The 16,938-nt window shown below is 42.1% G+C and overlaps 2 protein-coding genes across 2 annotated transcripts in view; both read left to right on the top strand.

Annotated features, from left to right (window-relative positions):
* Positions 1-13,946, top strand: part of LOC142184262 (cytochrome P450 4V2-like) — a 43,012-nt gene extending 29,066 nt beyond the window's left edge. The window contains exons 7-11 of the mRNA XM_075259039.1: positions 1,476-1,682; positions 3,966-4,068; positions 6,680-6,814; positions 7,035-7,214; positions 13,771-13,946. Of these exons, the coding sequence (XP_075115140.1) occupies positions 1,476-1,682; positions 3,966-4,068; positions 6,680-6,814; positions 7,035-7,214; positions 13,771-13,946 (801 nt within the window). The remainder of the gene's footprint in view (positions 1-1,475; positions 1,683-3,965; positions 4,069-6,679; positions 6,815-7,034; positions 7,215-13,770) is intronic.
* Positions 13,947-14,999: 1,053 nt separating this feature from the next.
* LOC142184254 (cytochrome P450 4V2-like) overlaps positions 15,000-16,938 on the top strand; it is a 36,461-nt gene continuing 34,522 nt past the window's right edge. Inside the window, exon 1 of the mRNA XM_075259027.1 lies at positions 15,000-15,367. Coding sequence (XP_075115128.1) covers positions 15,169-15,367 — 199 coding nt within the window. The 5' untranslated portion in view covers positions 15,000-15,168. The remainder of the gene's footprint in view (positions 15,368-16,938) is intronic.

Below are 16,938 nucleotides of genomic sequence, written 5' to 3'. Positions count from 1 at the left end.
CAGTTGTATTTACTTGTATGGAATGGACTGTATTAAGTACACTCTAGTAGTTCTCCCTCAGCAAAAAACAACCAAATTTGATAGTTTTTTTGCTGCAGTGTGTATAAGGCCTGATTCACATGTGCGTTTGCGATTCCATTCAGGGAGTCTGCTTGGGGACCCCCCCGAATGGATACCTATATACATAGAAAAGTAGTTACATGGAAAACACGCAGACCCCTTAGGCTATAAAGGGGTCCAATGGGGTTTCCATTTGATTTCTGCATGTTTCATGCAGGAAAAGGGGCAGAAACCACTTGGATGCCATTATAGATTTGTGATATAACTGGCAGGTGTAGATATGCAAGTTGGTGCCTTTACATGCGCTAGAATTACTAAGAGGCTGGAGCCTCATGATAACTCTACCAAGTCATGTACATGGCGGGGACGTCGTGCACATGGCGTAAGGATTGACAGTCTTAATAAATCACCCCCTCCCCCCCGCCCCAATGTGACATTGTTGTGCATATTATACATAACACCTGGCAGCATTACATACAGTGCAGTGTTGGGGGAACATATGGCAGGCTAATGGTCTTCACATCTGGCCAGGTTCAACCTGGAATAATCCAGGGAGGCGGGGGCTCCTATGGACTAACTGCAGGGGTAATTTCATATGAGACAGTGGTCATGCAGTGTGTCTGGTTAGAAATGTCCGGGCAGCATCGCAGTCCATTGAAGCAGGGAAGAGACCCCCAGGACCAAAGAAAGTGATGTATGCAGAATATTGACTTTCTGGATGCAGATAAACAGGTCAGGAAGGGAGGAACCATGTCTGTTATTTAAGCCTACACAAGGAGGAGAGACCAAGTGGCTCTGGAGACTGTGCCGTGGAGCAAACTAAAGATGTGGGACAAATGATGGATGAAGTAGAGGGAGACTCCCCTAGTCCAGGCCTGGTGACCAAAGACCAAGGCAAAAGACTTGACATTACTTTGATGTGAATTATTGTGTCTTGTTAATTGTTTTTATTCTGTTGAACAATCTATCACCTTCAATTTATCACCTGCACATTACAGGGGAGACATAACTTCAAGCTCTGGGGCCCCAAAGCAAAATCTGTAATGGGACCTATACCTGCATTGTATCATTTTGAATAGTGATATATCTTATAAGACAGAGGGAGTTTTAGAGCCCCCTCTGAGTCCAGGACACAATAGCAACTGCTATCCCTGCACTGCCAATAGTTATGCCCCTAAGCTTTGTTGTACTTCAGACCCATTCAAATGAATAGGGCTGTAATGTAATAACAAAAACAGCCACTATACATTGTACAGCGCTATTCTTGGTATGTAGTGATGAAGCCACAGTAAACAATATCCTAGTCCCGGAAATGCTGCATGGTAGCTGGGGATATCCTTCTATTCTATTACATAGAGACTCGTGTCATGTTTAATAGCTGAAATGGAGGTATCATTGTGATGTTCTGCCTTAAGACAATTATAGAAAGAGCACAAGAACTGAAGAATGCAAAAGCCAATGATGAACAAGACAATAATAATAATAAAAACAGCGGTGAAGAAGTTAAGAGAGCTAAAAAAAGATGCGCCTTCTTAGATATGCTTCTGGAAGCAACTGATGAGGAAGGGAATACATTGAGCCATAAAGACATCCGTGAAGAAGTGGATACGTTCATGTTTGAGGTAGAAGTATGTTATATAATAATGACCTTTCACGATCTAACATGTGCCGTGTTACATATCGCTACAAAGTTGACAGTGTGCTAAATTCTGTGCAGTGTCATTTTTTGCAGTTGTGTGAAAGAGATATCAGTGCCATAAGTTTCAATGCCAATGTTATTGATGTCAGAGTGGCTGGCCTCACTGTTCAGCATCATTGAGAAGCACTTCCCTGACAGTATACTTCTTCATACTTGTACTGTTATGGTGGGTGGTCCTCACTGCCCACTGATGATGTCAGTACGGATCCTCTTTCAATACAGTGATTTTTGGTACGAAGATGAATGGTGTTAATATCTCTGGCTCCGGGGCACATACCTGAAAACTTTGCAATTTGGAATCAATGTCATTGACTGATACTTATACAGTCCTATGAAAAAGTTTGGGCACCCCTATTAATCTTAATCATTTTTAGTTCTAAATATTTTGGTGTTTGCAGCAGCCATTTCAGATTGATATATCTAATAACTGATGGACACAGTAATATTTCAGGATTGAAATGAGGTTTATTGTACTAACAGAAAATGTTCAATATGCATTAAACCAAAATTTGACCGGTGCAAAAGTATGGGCGCCTCAACAGAAAAGTGACATTAATATTTAGTAGATCCTCCTTTTGCAAAGATAACAGCCTCTAGTCGCTTCTTGTAGCTTTTAATCAGTTCCTGGATCCTGGATGAAGGTATTTTGGACCATTCCTCTTTACAAAACAATTCAAGTTCAGTTAAGTTTGATGGTGGCCGAGCATGGACAGCCCGCTTTAAATCATCCCACAGATGTTCAATGATATTCAGGTCTGGGGACTGGGATGGCCATTCCAGAACATTGTAATTGTTCCTCTGCATGAATGCCTGAGTCGATTTGGAGCAGTGTTTAGATCATTGTCTTGCTGAAATATCCATCCCCGGCGTAACTTCAACTTCATCACTGATTCTTGAACATTATTCTCAAGAATCTGCTGATACTGAGTGGAATCCATGCGACCCTCAACTTTAACAAGATTCCCGATGCCGGCATTGGCCACACAGCCCCAAAGCATGATGGAACCTCCACCAAATTTTACAGTGGGTAGCAAGTGTTTTTCTTGGAATGCTGTTTTTTTTGGACGCCATGCATAACGCCTTTTTGTATGACCAAACAACTCAATCTTTGTATCATCAGTCCACAGGACTTTCTTCAAAATGAAGCTGGATTGTCCAAATGTGCTTTTTCATACCTCAGGCGACTCTGTTTGTGGCGTACTTGCAGAAACGGCTTCTTTCTTATCACTCTCCCATACAGCTTCTCCTTGTGCAAAGTGCGCTGTATTGTTGACCGATGCACAGTGACACCATCTGCAGCAAGATGATGCTGCAGCTCTTTGGAGGTCGTCTGTGGATTGTCCTTGACTCTTCTCACCATTCTTCTTCTCTGCCTTTCTGATATTTTTCTTAGCCTGCCACTTCTGGGCTTAACAAGAACTGTCCCTGTGGTCTTCCATGTCCTTACTATGTTCCTCACAGTGGAAACTGACAGGTTAAATCTCTGAGACAACTTTTTGTATCCTTCCCCTGAACAACTATGTTGAACAATCTTTGTTTTCACATCATTTGAGATCGGGCTGTCCATGCTCGGCGACCATCAAACTGAACTGAACTGGAATTGTTTTGTAAAGAGGAATGGTCCAAAATACCTTCATCCAGGATCCAGGAACTGATTAAAAGCTACAGGAAGCAACTAGAGGCTGTTATCTTTGCAAAAGGAGGGTCTACTAAATATTAATGTCACTTTTCTGTTGAGGTGCCCATACTTTTGCACTGGTCAAATTTTGGTTTAATGCATATTGCACATTTTCTGTTAGTACAATAAACCTCATTTCAATCCTGAAATATTACTGTGTCCATCAGTTATTAGATATATGAAACTGAAATGGCTGTTGCAAACACCAAAATATTTAGAACTAAAAATGACTACGATTAATAGGGGTGCCCAAACTTTTTCATAGGACTGTATATATCCGGCTATGTTAATGCCTGAAAAAAGCCCCCGGAGCACCAGGGTATCAAACTGAGGACAGAATGTGTAAAATCCAGCACCAAAATTATTGCACAATTAAAAGTTAGCTTTTAATCCTTGTGTTCAAAGAGAGACATAAAAAAGGGAATAAAGGCCTGTGGTGAAATCTTGCTTACGCTTTTCGAGGCTGACTGCCTCTTATTTATAGCATGATGCAACAAAGCAGTAATATTCATATATTTCTATATTTAGGGCCATGATACTACAGCGGCTGCACTTAACTGGTCCTTGTTTTTATTGGGATCTCATCCTGAGATACAGGAAAAAGTACACAAAGAGCTAGATGACACATTTGGTAAGACTTGGTTATCTAAAAAATATTCTTTAGCTAAATTACTATATGCTGCTCTGTAGATCAAGAATTCATGATGTAGATTATGTTATATGAAGTTTAGTTATATTTCAGGCAAAATAAAAGAAATGCTCCATTAAAGGGTTTGTTCACTTTATGATTATTTTCAATACATTGTTGTCCAGAGGCATAAATTGAAGCATCTGGGCCCTATTGCAATATATACAATGAAGCTCTCACTTACCATGTGGTATCTCTAATCTTGGTGTCATCTTATGTTGTAGAGAGGCCTTTGGGCCGGTTGAGGCTCCAGAGCCTAGTATTCATTGCCACCTATGCACCCCTGCTTCTAGAGGTGCAGTGAGCAATGTGTCCATCAATAGCCCCTGTTGACAAAAAAGCACTAAAAGACACCATGAATGAACTTTTTTTCTGTGCACAGTTTTAAAGGGACTGTTGATGGATGCATCAGATCATGGCCTCCTGGACATATCCTCTAAATCACTTCATGTTTAGAGCAAGAGAAGAGCATAGGAGACTGTCCTAACAAGAGGGTGAAGGTTGTGATGTTTTTTGATGAAACGAGATAACACAAAACTAATAATGATAATTGATTGTCCAACTGGCTGCCATGTGCCATAGCAACCCCTTGGACCGCTCAATTTAACCAAAAGACACCTAAGAGGGTGAAAGGGTGGGCGCTCTCACATAACAGTATGGCACTGAGCAAGAAGAGGCTAAAGGGATATTCTCATCTCAAAGATCCTATCTATACTGGTAGCTTATGTAAATGTAAGACTTTTCTTAAATATATTGCTTTAGAAATGCTGCTTTGTTTGCCTGATATGTGAACTTATTCATCCTATTGTTTACACAGCGTTTCCATAACCACAGACCTGTGTGATAGGACACGTGACGTCACTCAATGCTCTGCCGGCAGAACAATCAGTTCAGCTAATTGCAGTTTGCTGATAAAGCAATGTCTGTTATCTTTCTATGCAACCACACAGATAACACTGAGTCCATTCTCTACAGGCACGTGCATATTATCTTAACTGCAAACGTATTGTGATACTTCTAGTGTTGTGTTCAGCAAGCTGGGAAATGTGTGTGTGGGGGGGTACAGGAAGTGAGACATAATCGCCTATGAAGAGGGCAGACGGGATAGAAAAAGACACCCCATATAATTGCTGCTTCTAAGTTTTGCTACTCCGTGCACTATTAGCTCTGCTGTTTGTAGATAAGAGGCTACTAGTACACAGAATGAGGCTATACTATTCCCGGATCAGGAGAATAGCTTAATAAGTGGACAAGAAAACAGATTTCTTAATAAGATACATTACAAAGTTTTTCATTTTCCCCTGAATTAGTAAGGCATTTGATAAAGTATCACATAACCTTCTTATTGAAAAAATGATTAAGTATGGCTTTGACAAAAAATCAGTTAGGTGGATTCACAACTGGCTTAATGATCGGGCACAACGAGTAATACTAAATGGCTACACATCGAACTGGAAGAAAGTCAAAAGCGGGGTGCCGCAGGGCTCTGTTCTGGGCCCAGTACTTTTTAATATCTTTATAAATGATCTGGACGATGGAATTATTGGCGAACTCATAAAATTTGCAGATGATACGAAGATAGGAGGAATAGCCAACACTAGAGAGGAGAGAGAGTGTATTCAAAAGGACTTAGACACACTGGAACAATGGGCTGAGGCGAACAAAATGGTATTTAACAGGGACAAATGCAAAGTTCTACATCTGGGTAACAGAAATGTAAAAAACATATATAGTATGGGAGGAATAGAACAAAGTGTTAGCATAGGGGAAAAGGACTTGGGCATAATAGTAGATCACAAATTCAACATGAGCCAACAGTGCGGTGCTGCTGCAAAAAAGGCTAATACAATTCTGGGATGTATTAAGACAAGCATTGAATCTAGATCAAGAGAGGTCATTATTCCGCTGTACTCTTCCCTGGTCAGACCACACCTGGAATACTGTGTACAGTTCTGGGCGCCTCAATTCAAGAAAGACATCGATATATTGGAGCAAGTCCAGAGAAGAGCAACCAAAATGGTGGAAGGTCTGCAAACCATGTCCTATGAGGAGCGGCTAAAAGAACTGGGATTGTTTAGTTTGCAGAAGAGAAGGCTGAGGGGAGATTTAATAGCAGTCTACAAATATCTGAAAGGTAGTCACAGTGCAGAGGGATCTACCCTATTCTCATTAGCACAAGGAAGTACAAGAAGCAATGGGATGAAACTAAAGGGAAAGAGATACAGATTAGACATTAGGAAAAACTTTCTGACAGTGAGGGTAGTGAGAGAGTGGAATAGGCTGCCACGGGAGGTGGTGGGCGCTCCATCAATGGAAATCTTCAAGCGGAATCTGGATAAACATATAGCTGGGATGATTTAGGAAGACCTGCACTCGCAGGGGGTTGGACCCGATGGCCCTTGAGGTCCCTTCCAACTCTACCAAAAAAGTAAAAAAAAAAAAAAAAGTAAAAGTAAGAAAAGCTGGTGGTGCGAATTAACTCTTGATGTATCAACCAACGCACCATTCTTTCTCTTGTATCCAAAAGTTATGTTGATTGTGTTTTCATCATTAGGTCAGTCTGACCGGCCAGTGACAATGGATGATATGAAGAAGCTGCGATACCTTGAAGCAGTTATTAAAGAATCGCTTCGACTTTACCCTTCAGTGCCATTCTTTGCACGCACCATTACTGAAGATTGCACTATTAGTAAGGAACCTTATCTTAGTAGGAATGTCTGTCTTCTAGCATCAACATAAAATAGAGGATAAATGAGTTTGTTTTTTAATAAGTTTGTGTTAAAAAATTTGGAAGACATGTGACGTGACACTAAGATACAGCTGTACTTTTGTGCTAAATTGCATGACCATATACTATTATAAGGTAGCCATAACTAACATATCAAGTATTCTTGTGTTTCAATCCACAGGAGGTTATACCATACCCAAAGGTGTAAATGTAATCATTCTGCCTTTTGCTCTGCATCGGGATCCAAAATATTTTCCTGAACCTGAAGAATTTAAGCCAGAAAGATTTCTGCCTGAGAATGCAAGTGGTCGTAATCCTTATGCGTACATCCCTTTCTCCGCTGGTCTTAGAAACTGCATTGGTAAGTTCCTAAATACACACGGAACAACGCCGGGCGTGTATCACAGCCGTACACGCCGGCGTTACGGCAGACTGACGAACACTTCCCATTCACTTCAATGGGAGCGCTCATAACAGCGGCGTTTACAAGCGCTCCCATTGAAGTGAATGGGAAGTGTTCGGCAGTCTGCCGTAATGCCGGCGTGTATGGCTGTGAATACCCCCTAAACTGGTTTGAATGTGTGCAGTATCAAGTAACTTCCATTTCCATGGTGATCCTCACTACCCTTTCTGGTGCCCTGAAAAGTCAAGATCTAGGTTTTAGAACCTTATGCAAATATACTCAAACTAGTCTATGGGGGATTCATCTAGTCATGTAGTCATGCGGCTTAATTGCACCCTGTGAGGTCAGTAGTTAGGTAGGGTATCAAGCTGATGTGTCACAGTGATGGACATGTCAGATATTCTTGATGTGTAGAATATATCACAGCACTCCATAAAGATAGGAGGTCAGGTCCGTACAGCCCTCCGACGCCTGGATGAGTTCACTCGCTTGTCGGAGGGCTGTACAGACATTACTGAGCATGCACAGTACACTCTGTTCGCCAAATACTTCGTGGAGAGTACTGCGCATGCGCGCAATTGCGGCCTCGCAAATATGGCCGCTGGCCGGCATGCGCAGTCGGCTCTAACAGTGTCTCGCTGCCACAGCCAACTGCGCATGCGTCACTCATGATGATGAAAGAAGAGGACACAGAAGGGGAGGAGGCAGATCAGGAAGAAGGCGTGGCTGGATTGCCCAGTTCCGGCAGCAGTGGGGATGCCTCCATCGGCGTATGACCGCTGGGGCCCGCCCTCATTGCTGCTGGACACTCATTAGCATACCGGGAGAAACCGGTATTTCGGATGACCGGCACGGCGGAGACCACATCAAAAGGTAGGAGACGAATAGCTTTTCTTAAGGCTATTCCGACATGGTCATTAGAAAAAAAACATGTTTTAATGGTAGAATCCCTTTAAGATAGACCTCATGAGATCTTTGTTAAACCATCTGTGAAATGGGTGACATGAGGTACAGTACATACAATAAATATGTGTAATACAAAGATAGTCACGTCCAATGATATACAAATAATTGATACATGTACAAAAAATATGATAGTTATCTACCTCTATATTTTAAATTGGTGATACATACGGTAAAGTAAGGTATTCACAAATTTATGGAAACTAGTGATTGAAAACCAGAGTACTGTGGTAAAAAACAATGTTCTCAACAAAACAAAAAAATGTGTGAGCTAAAATATAACTTTTAATAAATATTTATATTAAAATAGTGTAATAGTGAGTGTTGGATAAATATACTGGCCCAATCTGTTCAAGGTGCGTGGATGGTAGAAATAAAATTCCTCATTCTCTCTGTTTCCCATCACCTATATGGTATATACTACGGTGATGCATAAACATTGACAGCAGTAGTTCACCAACGAACCATTGAAGCCATTCATTACTTGTAAAATCCTGCCACGATACTGAATTACATCGTCCTAAGGCATATATATTGCTGAAAGATTACTCTAGGAGATCAGTGGGTGCGTTTCTCTATATTGCCCAAACTCACTTGGAATTGCTAGACCCAACATATAGGTGGCTGCCAGTGGCGTAACTAGGAATGGCGGGGCCCCGTGGCGAACTTTTGACATGGGCTCCCCCCCCCCCCGACCGACCAACACCGACGACCTCGACTGACCCCCTCCTACGCATTCCTGCGTACTCTATTATTCCCCATAGTGGCCCCTGCACACAGTATTATGTCCCTTAGTGGCCCCTGCAAACACTATTATGTCCCTCAGTGGCCCCTCCGCACAGTATTATCCCCCATAGTGGCCTCTGCACACAGTATTGTACCCCATAGTGGCCTCTGCACACAGTATTGTACCCCATAGTGGCCCCTGCACACAGTATTATGCCCATAATGAACACCCCAGAGTATAATAATCAGAGACCCAGGGGGAGAAAAACGTCAAAAAATACCTCTGTTACTCACCTATCTACCTCCTACGCTGTCGGCCTCTGAAGTAGTCGATCTTCAATGACGTCAGACGTCACATGACCCGGGACTCAGGCCTGGCCCATGTGATGTCGGACGACTAGGCCGAAGCCTGCATGGATCGTGGACAGGTAAGTAACAGTGTTTTTTATGTTTCTTACCTCTCCCGGGCAGCTGATCATTATACTCGGGGGTCCGAAAAGACCCCCCGAGTATAATGATAGCAGCGGTAGTGGCTGTCACCGGGCCCCTAATGTCCTGGACCCTGTGGCAGCTGCTTCTGCTGCTATGGCGGTAGTTATGCCACTGGTGGCTGCTCATAGAATTCTCCTGTGAAACTAGTGCAGCTGACTTCAGGCAGTTCAATCAGATAAAGTCAGCGTCCGTCTGTTCACACTGGAGCTTGTGAGAGGTATCAAAGTGGAGGGTTAAACTGCTTCCTAGTTATTAACTGCTGGTGTCAATACTAATGACCCTTCCTGCAGTATATGCCTCTGCCCCCCCCCTCCCGTGTGTTACCAGACACTTTGTCCAAGTATGTCAGCGTGCTGCCACTTAGTATATATATTGCTTCACAGTGAGCCTATGGAGTGTATACAGCCACTGTAGAGGGTCTGGAGATTGAACAATTTCACTACATTCCCTCCCCACATCTCCTTCCTACAGCTTCTTGTATGCCAGGACTACCTCTAGTCTAAATCTGTATCCCGCTGGTATCTGTACTTTGTTTGCCCTATTATCAGATATTACTATCCCTACATGCTTCCACCCCATTCAGGGTTTCCTCAGGGGATAAAATAGGCAATAGATTCAATTCTCTGGGGAGCCTGGGCTTCTGCCGTCCAGCAGCAAGCTCCAGCGTCTCCTCCTCGGCTAGTGTGGCCACAAGGGCGCTTCCGGCAACTCAGGTTTATATTACACAAGCCCCGTCCATCTCTAGTGACGTGGGCCGAGTCCCAGCGAATCAGATTGTGGGAGTGTCAAAACAACATGCCCCCCCCCCCCCCATCGCTCGGTCTCGATTTGTCGATGCCACAGGCTGTGGTTGGATTTTCACATGCTGACAACAACATGTTAATCTCAGCATGCTGGCAGGGAATATTTTAGCAGAATAAGCTTTCCCAGATCATAGAGGTATTCAGTGACAAGATGTAACCTTCTGCATGGGAGCCCTCATAGCAATGCAATGTGTGCACAATTTCTTGTCAGTGCTTATTCAGCAGTATTTTATACTTTACTTTGATCGAAATTATTCACCAAGCGCTCTTCAAAGTATCTTCATAGTCTGCTTATAAAGAAGTATCTCAGTACTTCCGATACGCATCAGATTGGCCTATTGATGGCTACATCAGCAGATGTCATAGAATCATAGCTTCACACTGGAATCTCTATCCATATTACAGAATATCATGTTGTTTACCAAATATGGCAGTCTCTTGTGCTGCCCATCCCCCATCTACATGGATACTGCAGACACCTAACACCATGATACCTGGCCTGACAGATGGGCTACTCCTCCATTTGATACAGTTCTGTCATGGACTATCAGTGGTCCACATGTGCTGGATTCAGCCCTGAATTCAGCCCTATTATACACTGTCATACAATCCTAAAGCACTTTACTATCATATCTCCTGTGTATATTATACATGATGTGTAGACGTTTATCATAGTATGGCTAGGTTGATAATACCTAATTGTATACCAATACTAATATGTACGTATTAGATAATTTTCAATTGAGAATATTACATACAGTACACAGAGGATGTTTTTATGCATTGTGTGAATATCTCCAGTGTAGCCGAACTGAGCGCACGGCCAGCACTGCTACATCTCGGCATAGGAATGCATTGACCAGCGTTGATTGGCCGAATGCTGTACTCTGTACGCTGGTTCTGACGGAGGAGGCGGAGTCTACGATCGGTCCACAGCAGTCTCCATTCTGGTCTGATCTTAGACTCCGCCTCCTCACAGACGAGCCTCCGGAAGAACCAGCGTTGATTGGCCGAATGCTGTACTCTGTATGGCATTCGGCCAATCAACGCTGGTCAATGCATTCCTATGGGAAAAAGTCAGCTCGCGCATATCGCAAGCTGACAGGGATCCCGACCAGATAGAGCCCCAAAGAGCTGTGTGAATAACATTCCCACCTAAATAAAGATAATCCCTAGCTAACCCTGCCAGTACATCTATCCCTGTCTCACAGTCACATAGATCACAGTCTCATATGAACCGGATATTAAATTCACCATTCGTATAAATCAGAGCTCACCTGATTTAGCAAGCCAATTACTCTTTCCGATTTTTTTTCGATGCCTCCGTTGTTGTAGTTACTGTCTCACCTCCCCTGGACAGTTATTGGTGCAAAAAAAGCGCCAGGGAAGGTGGGAGGGGATACAAATTTTTAGTGCGTTTGCCTCGTGGTACTTGATTGGAATCGAATAGCTCGAACAGCCTGATATTCAATCGAATATCTATTCGATCGAACAGTGTTCGCTCATCTCTAATCGCTAGTAATCTCATCTCTCTCCAATAACCCTAAATAACTTTTTGACACCTTTCACTCTCCCTTTACGCCGAAGGTACAGGTGCCTGTCACAGACCTCAGACTCCAAGACATGGTCATATACTTTAAAGACAAAGTTGACAACCTCAATCAGGGAATATCCCAAACTGCAACCAGTATTAGTCTCCTTTCCTCCCTTGCTCCTCATTGGGAACTATCAAAGAAATGAATTATACACCCAGGAGAACTGAGGCTCCAAAGGACACTGTCCTGTAAATATCATAAAAATTATACTTGTTAGATAGGTCTGAAATAGATGAAACTAAAATATAACCTGTATTCAGCAAAATATAAAAACACATAATGGACAAAAACAAAAATACACATATGAGATGCTGCCTAGACCATGTTATTCTACTCACTAATTTTGCAACAGGTTGTGTTTACAGCCAACCCCTATGGGTAATAATTAAAGGGGAATGATAGAGAAAAAGAAAATGAATTCATCCATCAATCTCAAAAAAGACCCCTCTGACAAAGACTGAAACTATCTCATATTAAAGCTGCCCTTAAACAGAGACAAATCTCCAGATTCTCCTCTAGATATAGTGAATTTAAGATAGCAACTAAAAAAAGAGACCTAGGCGCTAAACATTGTCTTGGTCCATCCCTATAAATAAATTGTAGGGTAGCTCTCCTTAGCGTCTCCTATTGAAGCTGCCCTTATACAGATGTCCAGTTCCTCTCCTGAGATAGCAACTAGCAAAAGACTTAGGTGCTAAAGATTATCTTAGCCTATTCCTATAAATATATTGTAGGGTAGCTTTCCTTAGTATGGCCGGGTTCACACGATGTATTATGGCACGTAATGTGGTACGTAGATGGTGCGGGAGCTTTTGCGGGCCATATACGCTCCCATTGTTTTCAATAGGAGCCGGTACCATAAACGCGGTGCTATTTTGCGGCCGTGATTTTGTGGCGGCTGCAAAATAGCGTCGCGTATACAGTACTGGCTCCCATTGAAAACAATGGGAGCATATACGGGCCGCAAAACCTCCCGCGGCGTCTACGTGGCACATTACGTGCCAAAATACATCGTGTGAACTCGGCCTATCCCTTTAAAATACTGATGATGCTTATCCTTATAAGAATTACACCCACTCAGATATCGCAGCAAATATTACATCATGGGCTCTTATAAGAGCGTTCAATGAGACACACTCAGTCCCTGACAGCGAATATCCCCATTTTGTGTTATTAGATTAGTAGTTTCTAGGTAATCTGGGTCATATGATTTTCAGCCCATGAGGCTGCTGCTTTTTGATTTACTCCATTTCCCCTGAAGAACCAGCGACATCATGCTGAGGACACACGTAGGGAGGAGAATAGCAGTGTGGTAGGAGATAGCCTACACAGTTTACCTAGAAACTTTGAGACCTATAATTTTTCATTGTGAGCTCTCATTCTTTGACCCAGTAACAGAAGAAGAAGTCTTCCAGCTGCTCTCTTCTTGTCCTACTACCTGCACATGTAATCCTATCCTGTCACACCTCCTCCAGTTTCTGTCCCCTGCTGTTAAAACACATCTAACTAAAATTGTTAACATCTTTTTCTTCTGGACTCTTTCCCTCTTCCTTTATACGTGCTGTTATAACCTCACTACTGAACAAACCCTCCCTCGACTCATCATGCTGGACTTTTTTCTCTGCCAATTTTAGGTGGAATCTGTGGCGGAGTCACCTATGGAGACTTCAACACAGACGTGAACCTAGCCTTACTCCAACATAATTCAATAGTACAAAACCAGCAAAGGGACCACCATTGTTCATGACAATCTAGAAGAAATAATCAGAATACAATGGTGATAAGAGGTCATTCTAGAATAAAACATGAAAAGAAATCCATAAATGCAAGTAGATGAATGTCTAAACGTTTTGCAGCTGGTTTGTGACAGTCCTGCTTACTAGTTCGTGTTTATGATGTAACATTCATCTCTTACTTATGTCTTATCATACACAGGCCAGCGCTTTGCTCTAATGGAAGAGAAGGTGGTGTTATCGGCCATTTTGAGAAACTTTACTGTAAAAGCAAGCCAGAACCGTGAAGATCTTATTCTGTTGGGAGAACTCATTCTTCGTCCAAAGGATGGTATATGGATTGAGCTGCAGAAAAGACAGCCCAACTCTTCTATATAAACCTTACCGAACAAGCTCCATGTGTGAAGATGACACATTTTATCTAAAATTTTTAGGAACATAGTTTAATGAGTAGGTCCGGTGAGATAGATAAAGCATGTAAACAACCCTACAATGTACTGTCATTAGTTTGACACTGGTTTTCCTGCTGAGAGACTCCCTTTAAAGGTTTCTGCAAAAAATAAGAAAACAAGACGCAGCAAGCATAAATTCTTACAGTGTGACAGATTCATCCTGGTTATTTTGAATAAAAGTTATTGGTTCATCATTTTGGATCTGTGCAGTCTCTATTCTCTGGTTTGAATAATTGCATAACATTACAGTGAACAGGGACAGCCACAGAGGGAGAATGTATCATCTTTGCTCTGATCCTATGATGGGTAAGAGCAATAAATTTGGAACTATTTTAGATTGTCTAGTCTAACTTTATGTTGTCTAAATATTACCCAGTAGTTATATTGTATTACACTGTATTGTATCTGCAGATTTGTAGCAGATCCGCCCACAAATTATACTCATACACGGAAAGGAAACCTAATAATATGCCTGGAGTACATCAGTCTAGGTGATCCTTACTATCCTGCCTAGCTACTATAGTCTTTACATATTGCTATGACCTAATAAATAGTAATTCTCCTCTATCTGTTATTCATGTGTAACATAGTTGTGTGCACTTATTACACTGCAGCCTAACTAGAAGGTACTTGCTGATATTATAAAAGCGCCCGCAGGCATATTATTATCTGTGTTACAACTAAATATTGTATATATCCTGTTATTAACATCCATCAGCTGCTTGTCAGGAAGGATTGCTTAAGTGAACTTATATACACACATATATATATAAACTGTAACAAAATAGATCACAATTATTCTAAAACATACATGGACATGATACACTGTGGTTAAGAAAAGGTTAATATTACTGTTCTGTATTCTCAAATAAAGACTAATCCTTCCAGATTTTCCCATGGCAAGTGCATACATAGCTTGCTGTATGCACAGTAATACAATAAGGGAAAGTAGAGGTGAGGCCTGTCTTGCAGCAATGTGTCAGCCCGCCCCTCCAGTCATAGTGAGGAAGCATTGGCTGAAAGCTGACTGGCTGTACAACCAGGGAAGTAGAATAGAGGAAGCTGGAGATCTCATAAACATTACAGAAACATTCCCCATCATCCACAACAGCCTATACTCCCGCCCTGACATCACTGTGCAGGGATACATGGAGCTGCTGCGGGGAGAGGTGCATCTGCTGGTCTGGGTCACCGCAGCTGTTGTGCTGCTGACCCTCATACTTTTCTCTGTTGTCCCTTTCTTCACTGACTATTTTCGGAAATGGAAAATAATGAAGCCAATCCCAGGAGTGGGTCCCAACTATCCCCTGGTGGGGGATGCACTGATGCTGAAGCCAACTGGTGAAGGTACAGTATATTTTGGGAAACACATTGCTGTAGGGATTTTACAGATGTAGCAGAGCCGAATAGGTATAATAGCCAAATATAACTCTCTCATGCTGCAGTTTTACTTAATAAAGAAATAGGTTAATTTTTAGTATCTAAAACCAAGCAAGACATTTAGCTCTTCTCTTGTGAGGGATAATACTGTATACAATGGTATACGGTGCTATGTTTTTATGATATGTACAAAGGACTGTAGTTTTGTCCTTATGAACTGTACTGTAACCTTTTGTAAGATAAGGTCTGGTCATGTTGTACACTGATATTTACCACTCTTGTGTAATCTGTACTCTAACCCCGAGTCGGAGTTCCATTTCTATATATTCAGTTTCCGAATATTTTTTGTCCATGAATATTTTGTTACCGGTATGCATAACAATGTAAATGAATAAAGAGGTTCTGCCTCTAAACTGTAAGGTATACTTGGGACCCCAACTTAAGATGTTTAACCCATCTTAAAAATGTTATGTAGCAGTAGCCCCATCAGACACCATGGCCTGTGTACACCCGCTACCTCTGCACCCCTGATTTACCTGTTGCATTAGGGAATTGCTTCATAAGCAATTCCTTATGTAATGTTGTTGATACATATCTACAGTATTATAAATTATCTGCCACAGATTTTGCCACAAACGCTTGACAAAGTTATTGCAAACCTATGGCAAAGTCTCTGCTCTATGTGGATTTGTAGCACATTTTGCCATAGATTTCATTCTAAGCATTACAAAAGTAATGTTGAAAATCGGCTGCTTTTCTGAACCATAATGAGTGTACGATTTTCCATACAAGTATTTAATTTGATGTGTGAATAGTGTTTTAAAAACCCCATTCACTTATATTGTACTGTAAATTGCCATAGATTTATGTAATACAATTCGCACAACAAATATGCTGCCTTGTATGGACTTTATTCAAAGAGGGCCTTTCATGTCTTCGGGCACATGTGGTTTTATATACCGCTGGAAAGCCAACAGTACACTGAATTAATCGCACTGTCTCCTTTCTCATTATGTGCCCCGGGATATCTGTGCAATTACCGATAGCTCTTCACTGTCAGAAAGGTGTTCCTGACAGTCTAGCTCGGAACGACCCTCCTGACAGTAATGTCCGTAGTGCTATACTGTCAGAGGGGCGGTGCTTACCATCCAGCCACGACGCTGATGTCATGGCTTGTTAGTGGAATATAAAACCCTGTGTGTCCGAAAACATAAAAGGTCCACTTTAAGGCCACTGGTTGCAAAAATGCAGTTAAATAACACAAGTAAAATTAGCAAGTAATAACATTCACAGGTTGTCCAGGCTTAAAGGGGCTCTATCAGCACAATCATGCTGATAGAGCCCCACATATGCGTGAATAGCCTTTAAAAAGGCTATTCAGGCACCGTAAATGTTATGATCTACTTACGCATCGTGCACGCGGGTGGGCATTCAGGGTGTGTCTTCTTCTTCATCCACGCCTCTTCTTCCTCCAATGTCCTCCGGTCCCGTTCTCCGGTGCTCGCGAACTGACACTGATATAAAAAAATGGCCTGGGC

The sequence above is a fragment of the Leptodactylus fuscus genome, chromosome 1, assembly GCF_031893055.1.
Source record: "Leptodactylus fuscus isolate aLepFus1 chromosome 1, aLepFus1.hap2, whole genome shotgun sequence".
Classification (NCBI taxonomy): domain Eukaryota; kingdom Metazoa; phylum Chordata; class Amphibia; order Anura; family Leptodactylidae; genus Leptodactylus; species Leptodactylus fuscus.
The sequence above is the reverse complement of the archived record's forward strand: the minus strand, read 5'-3'. Positions and strand labels throughout refer to the sequence as shown.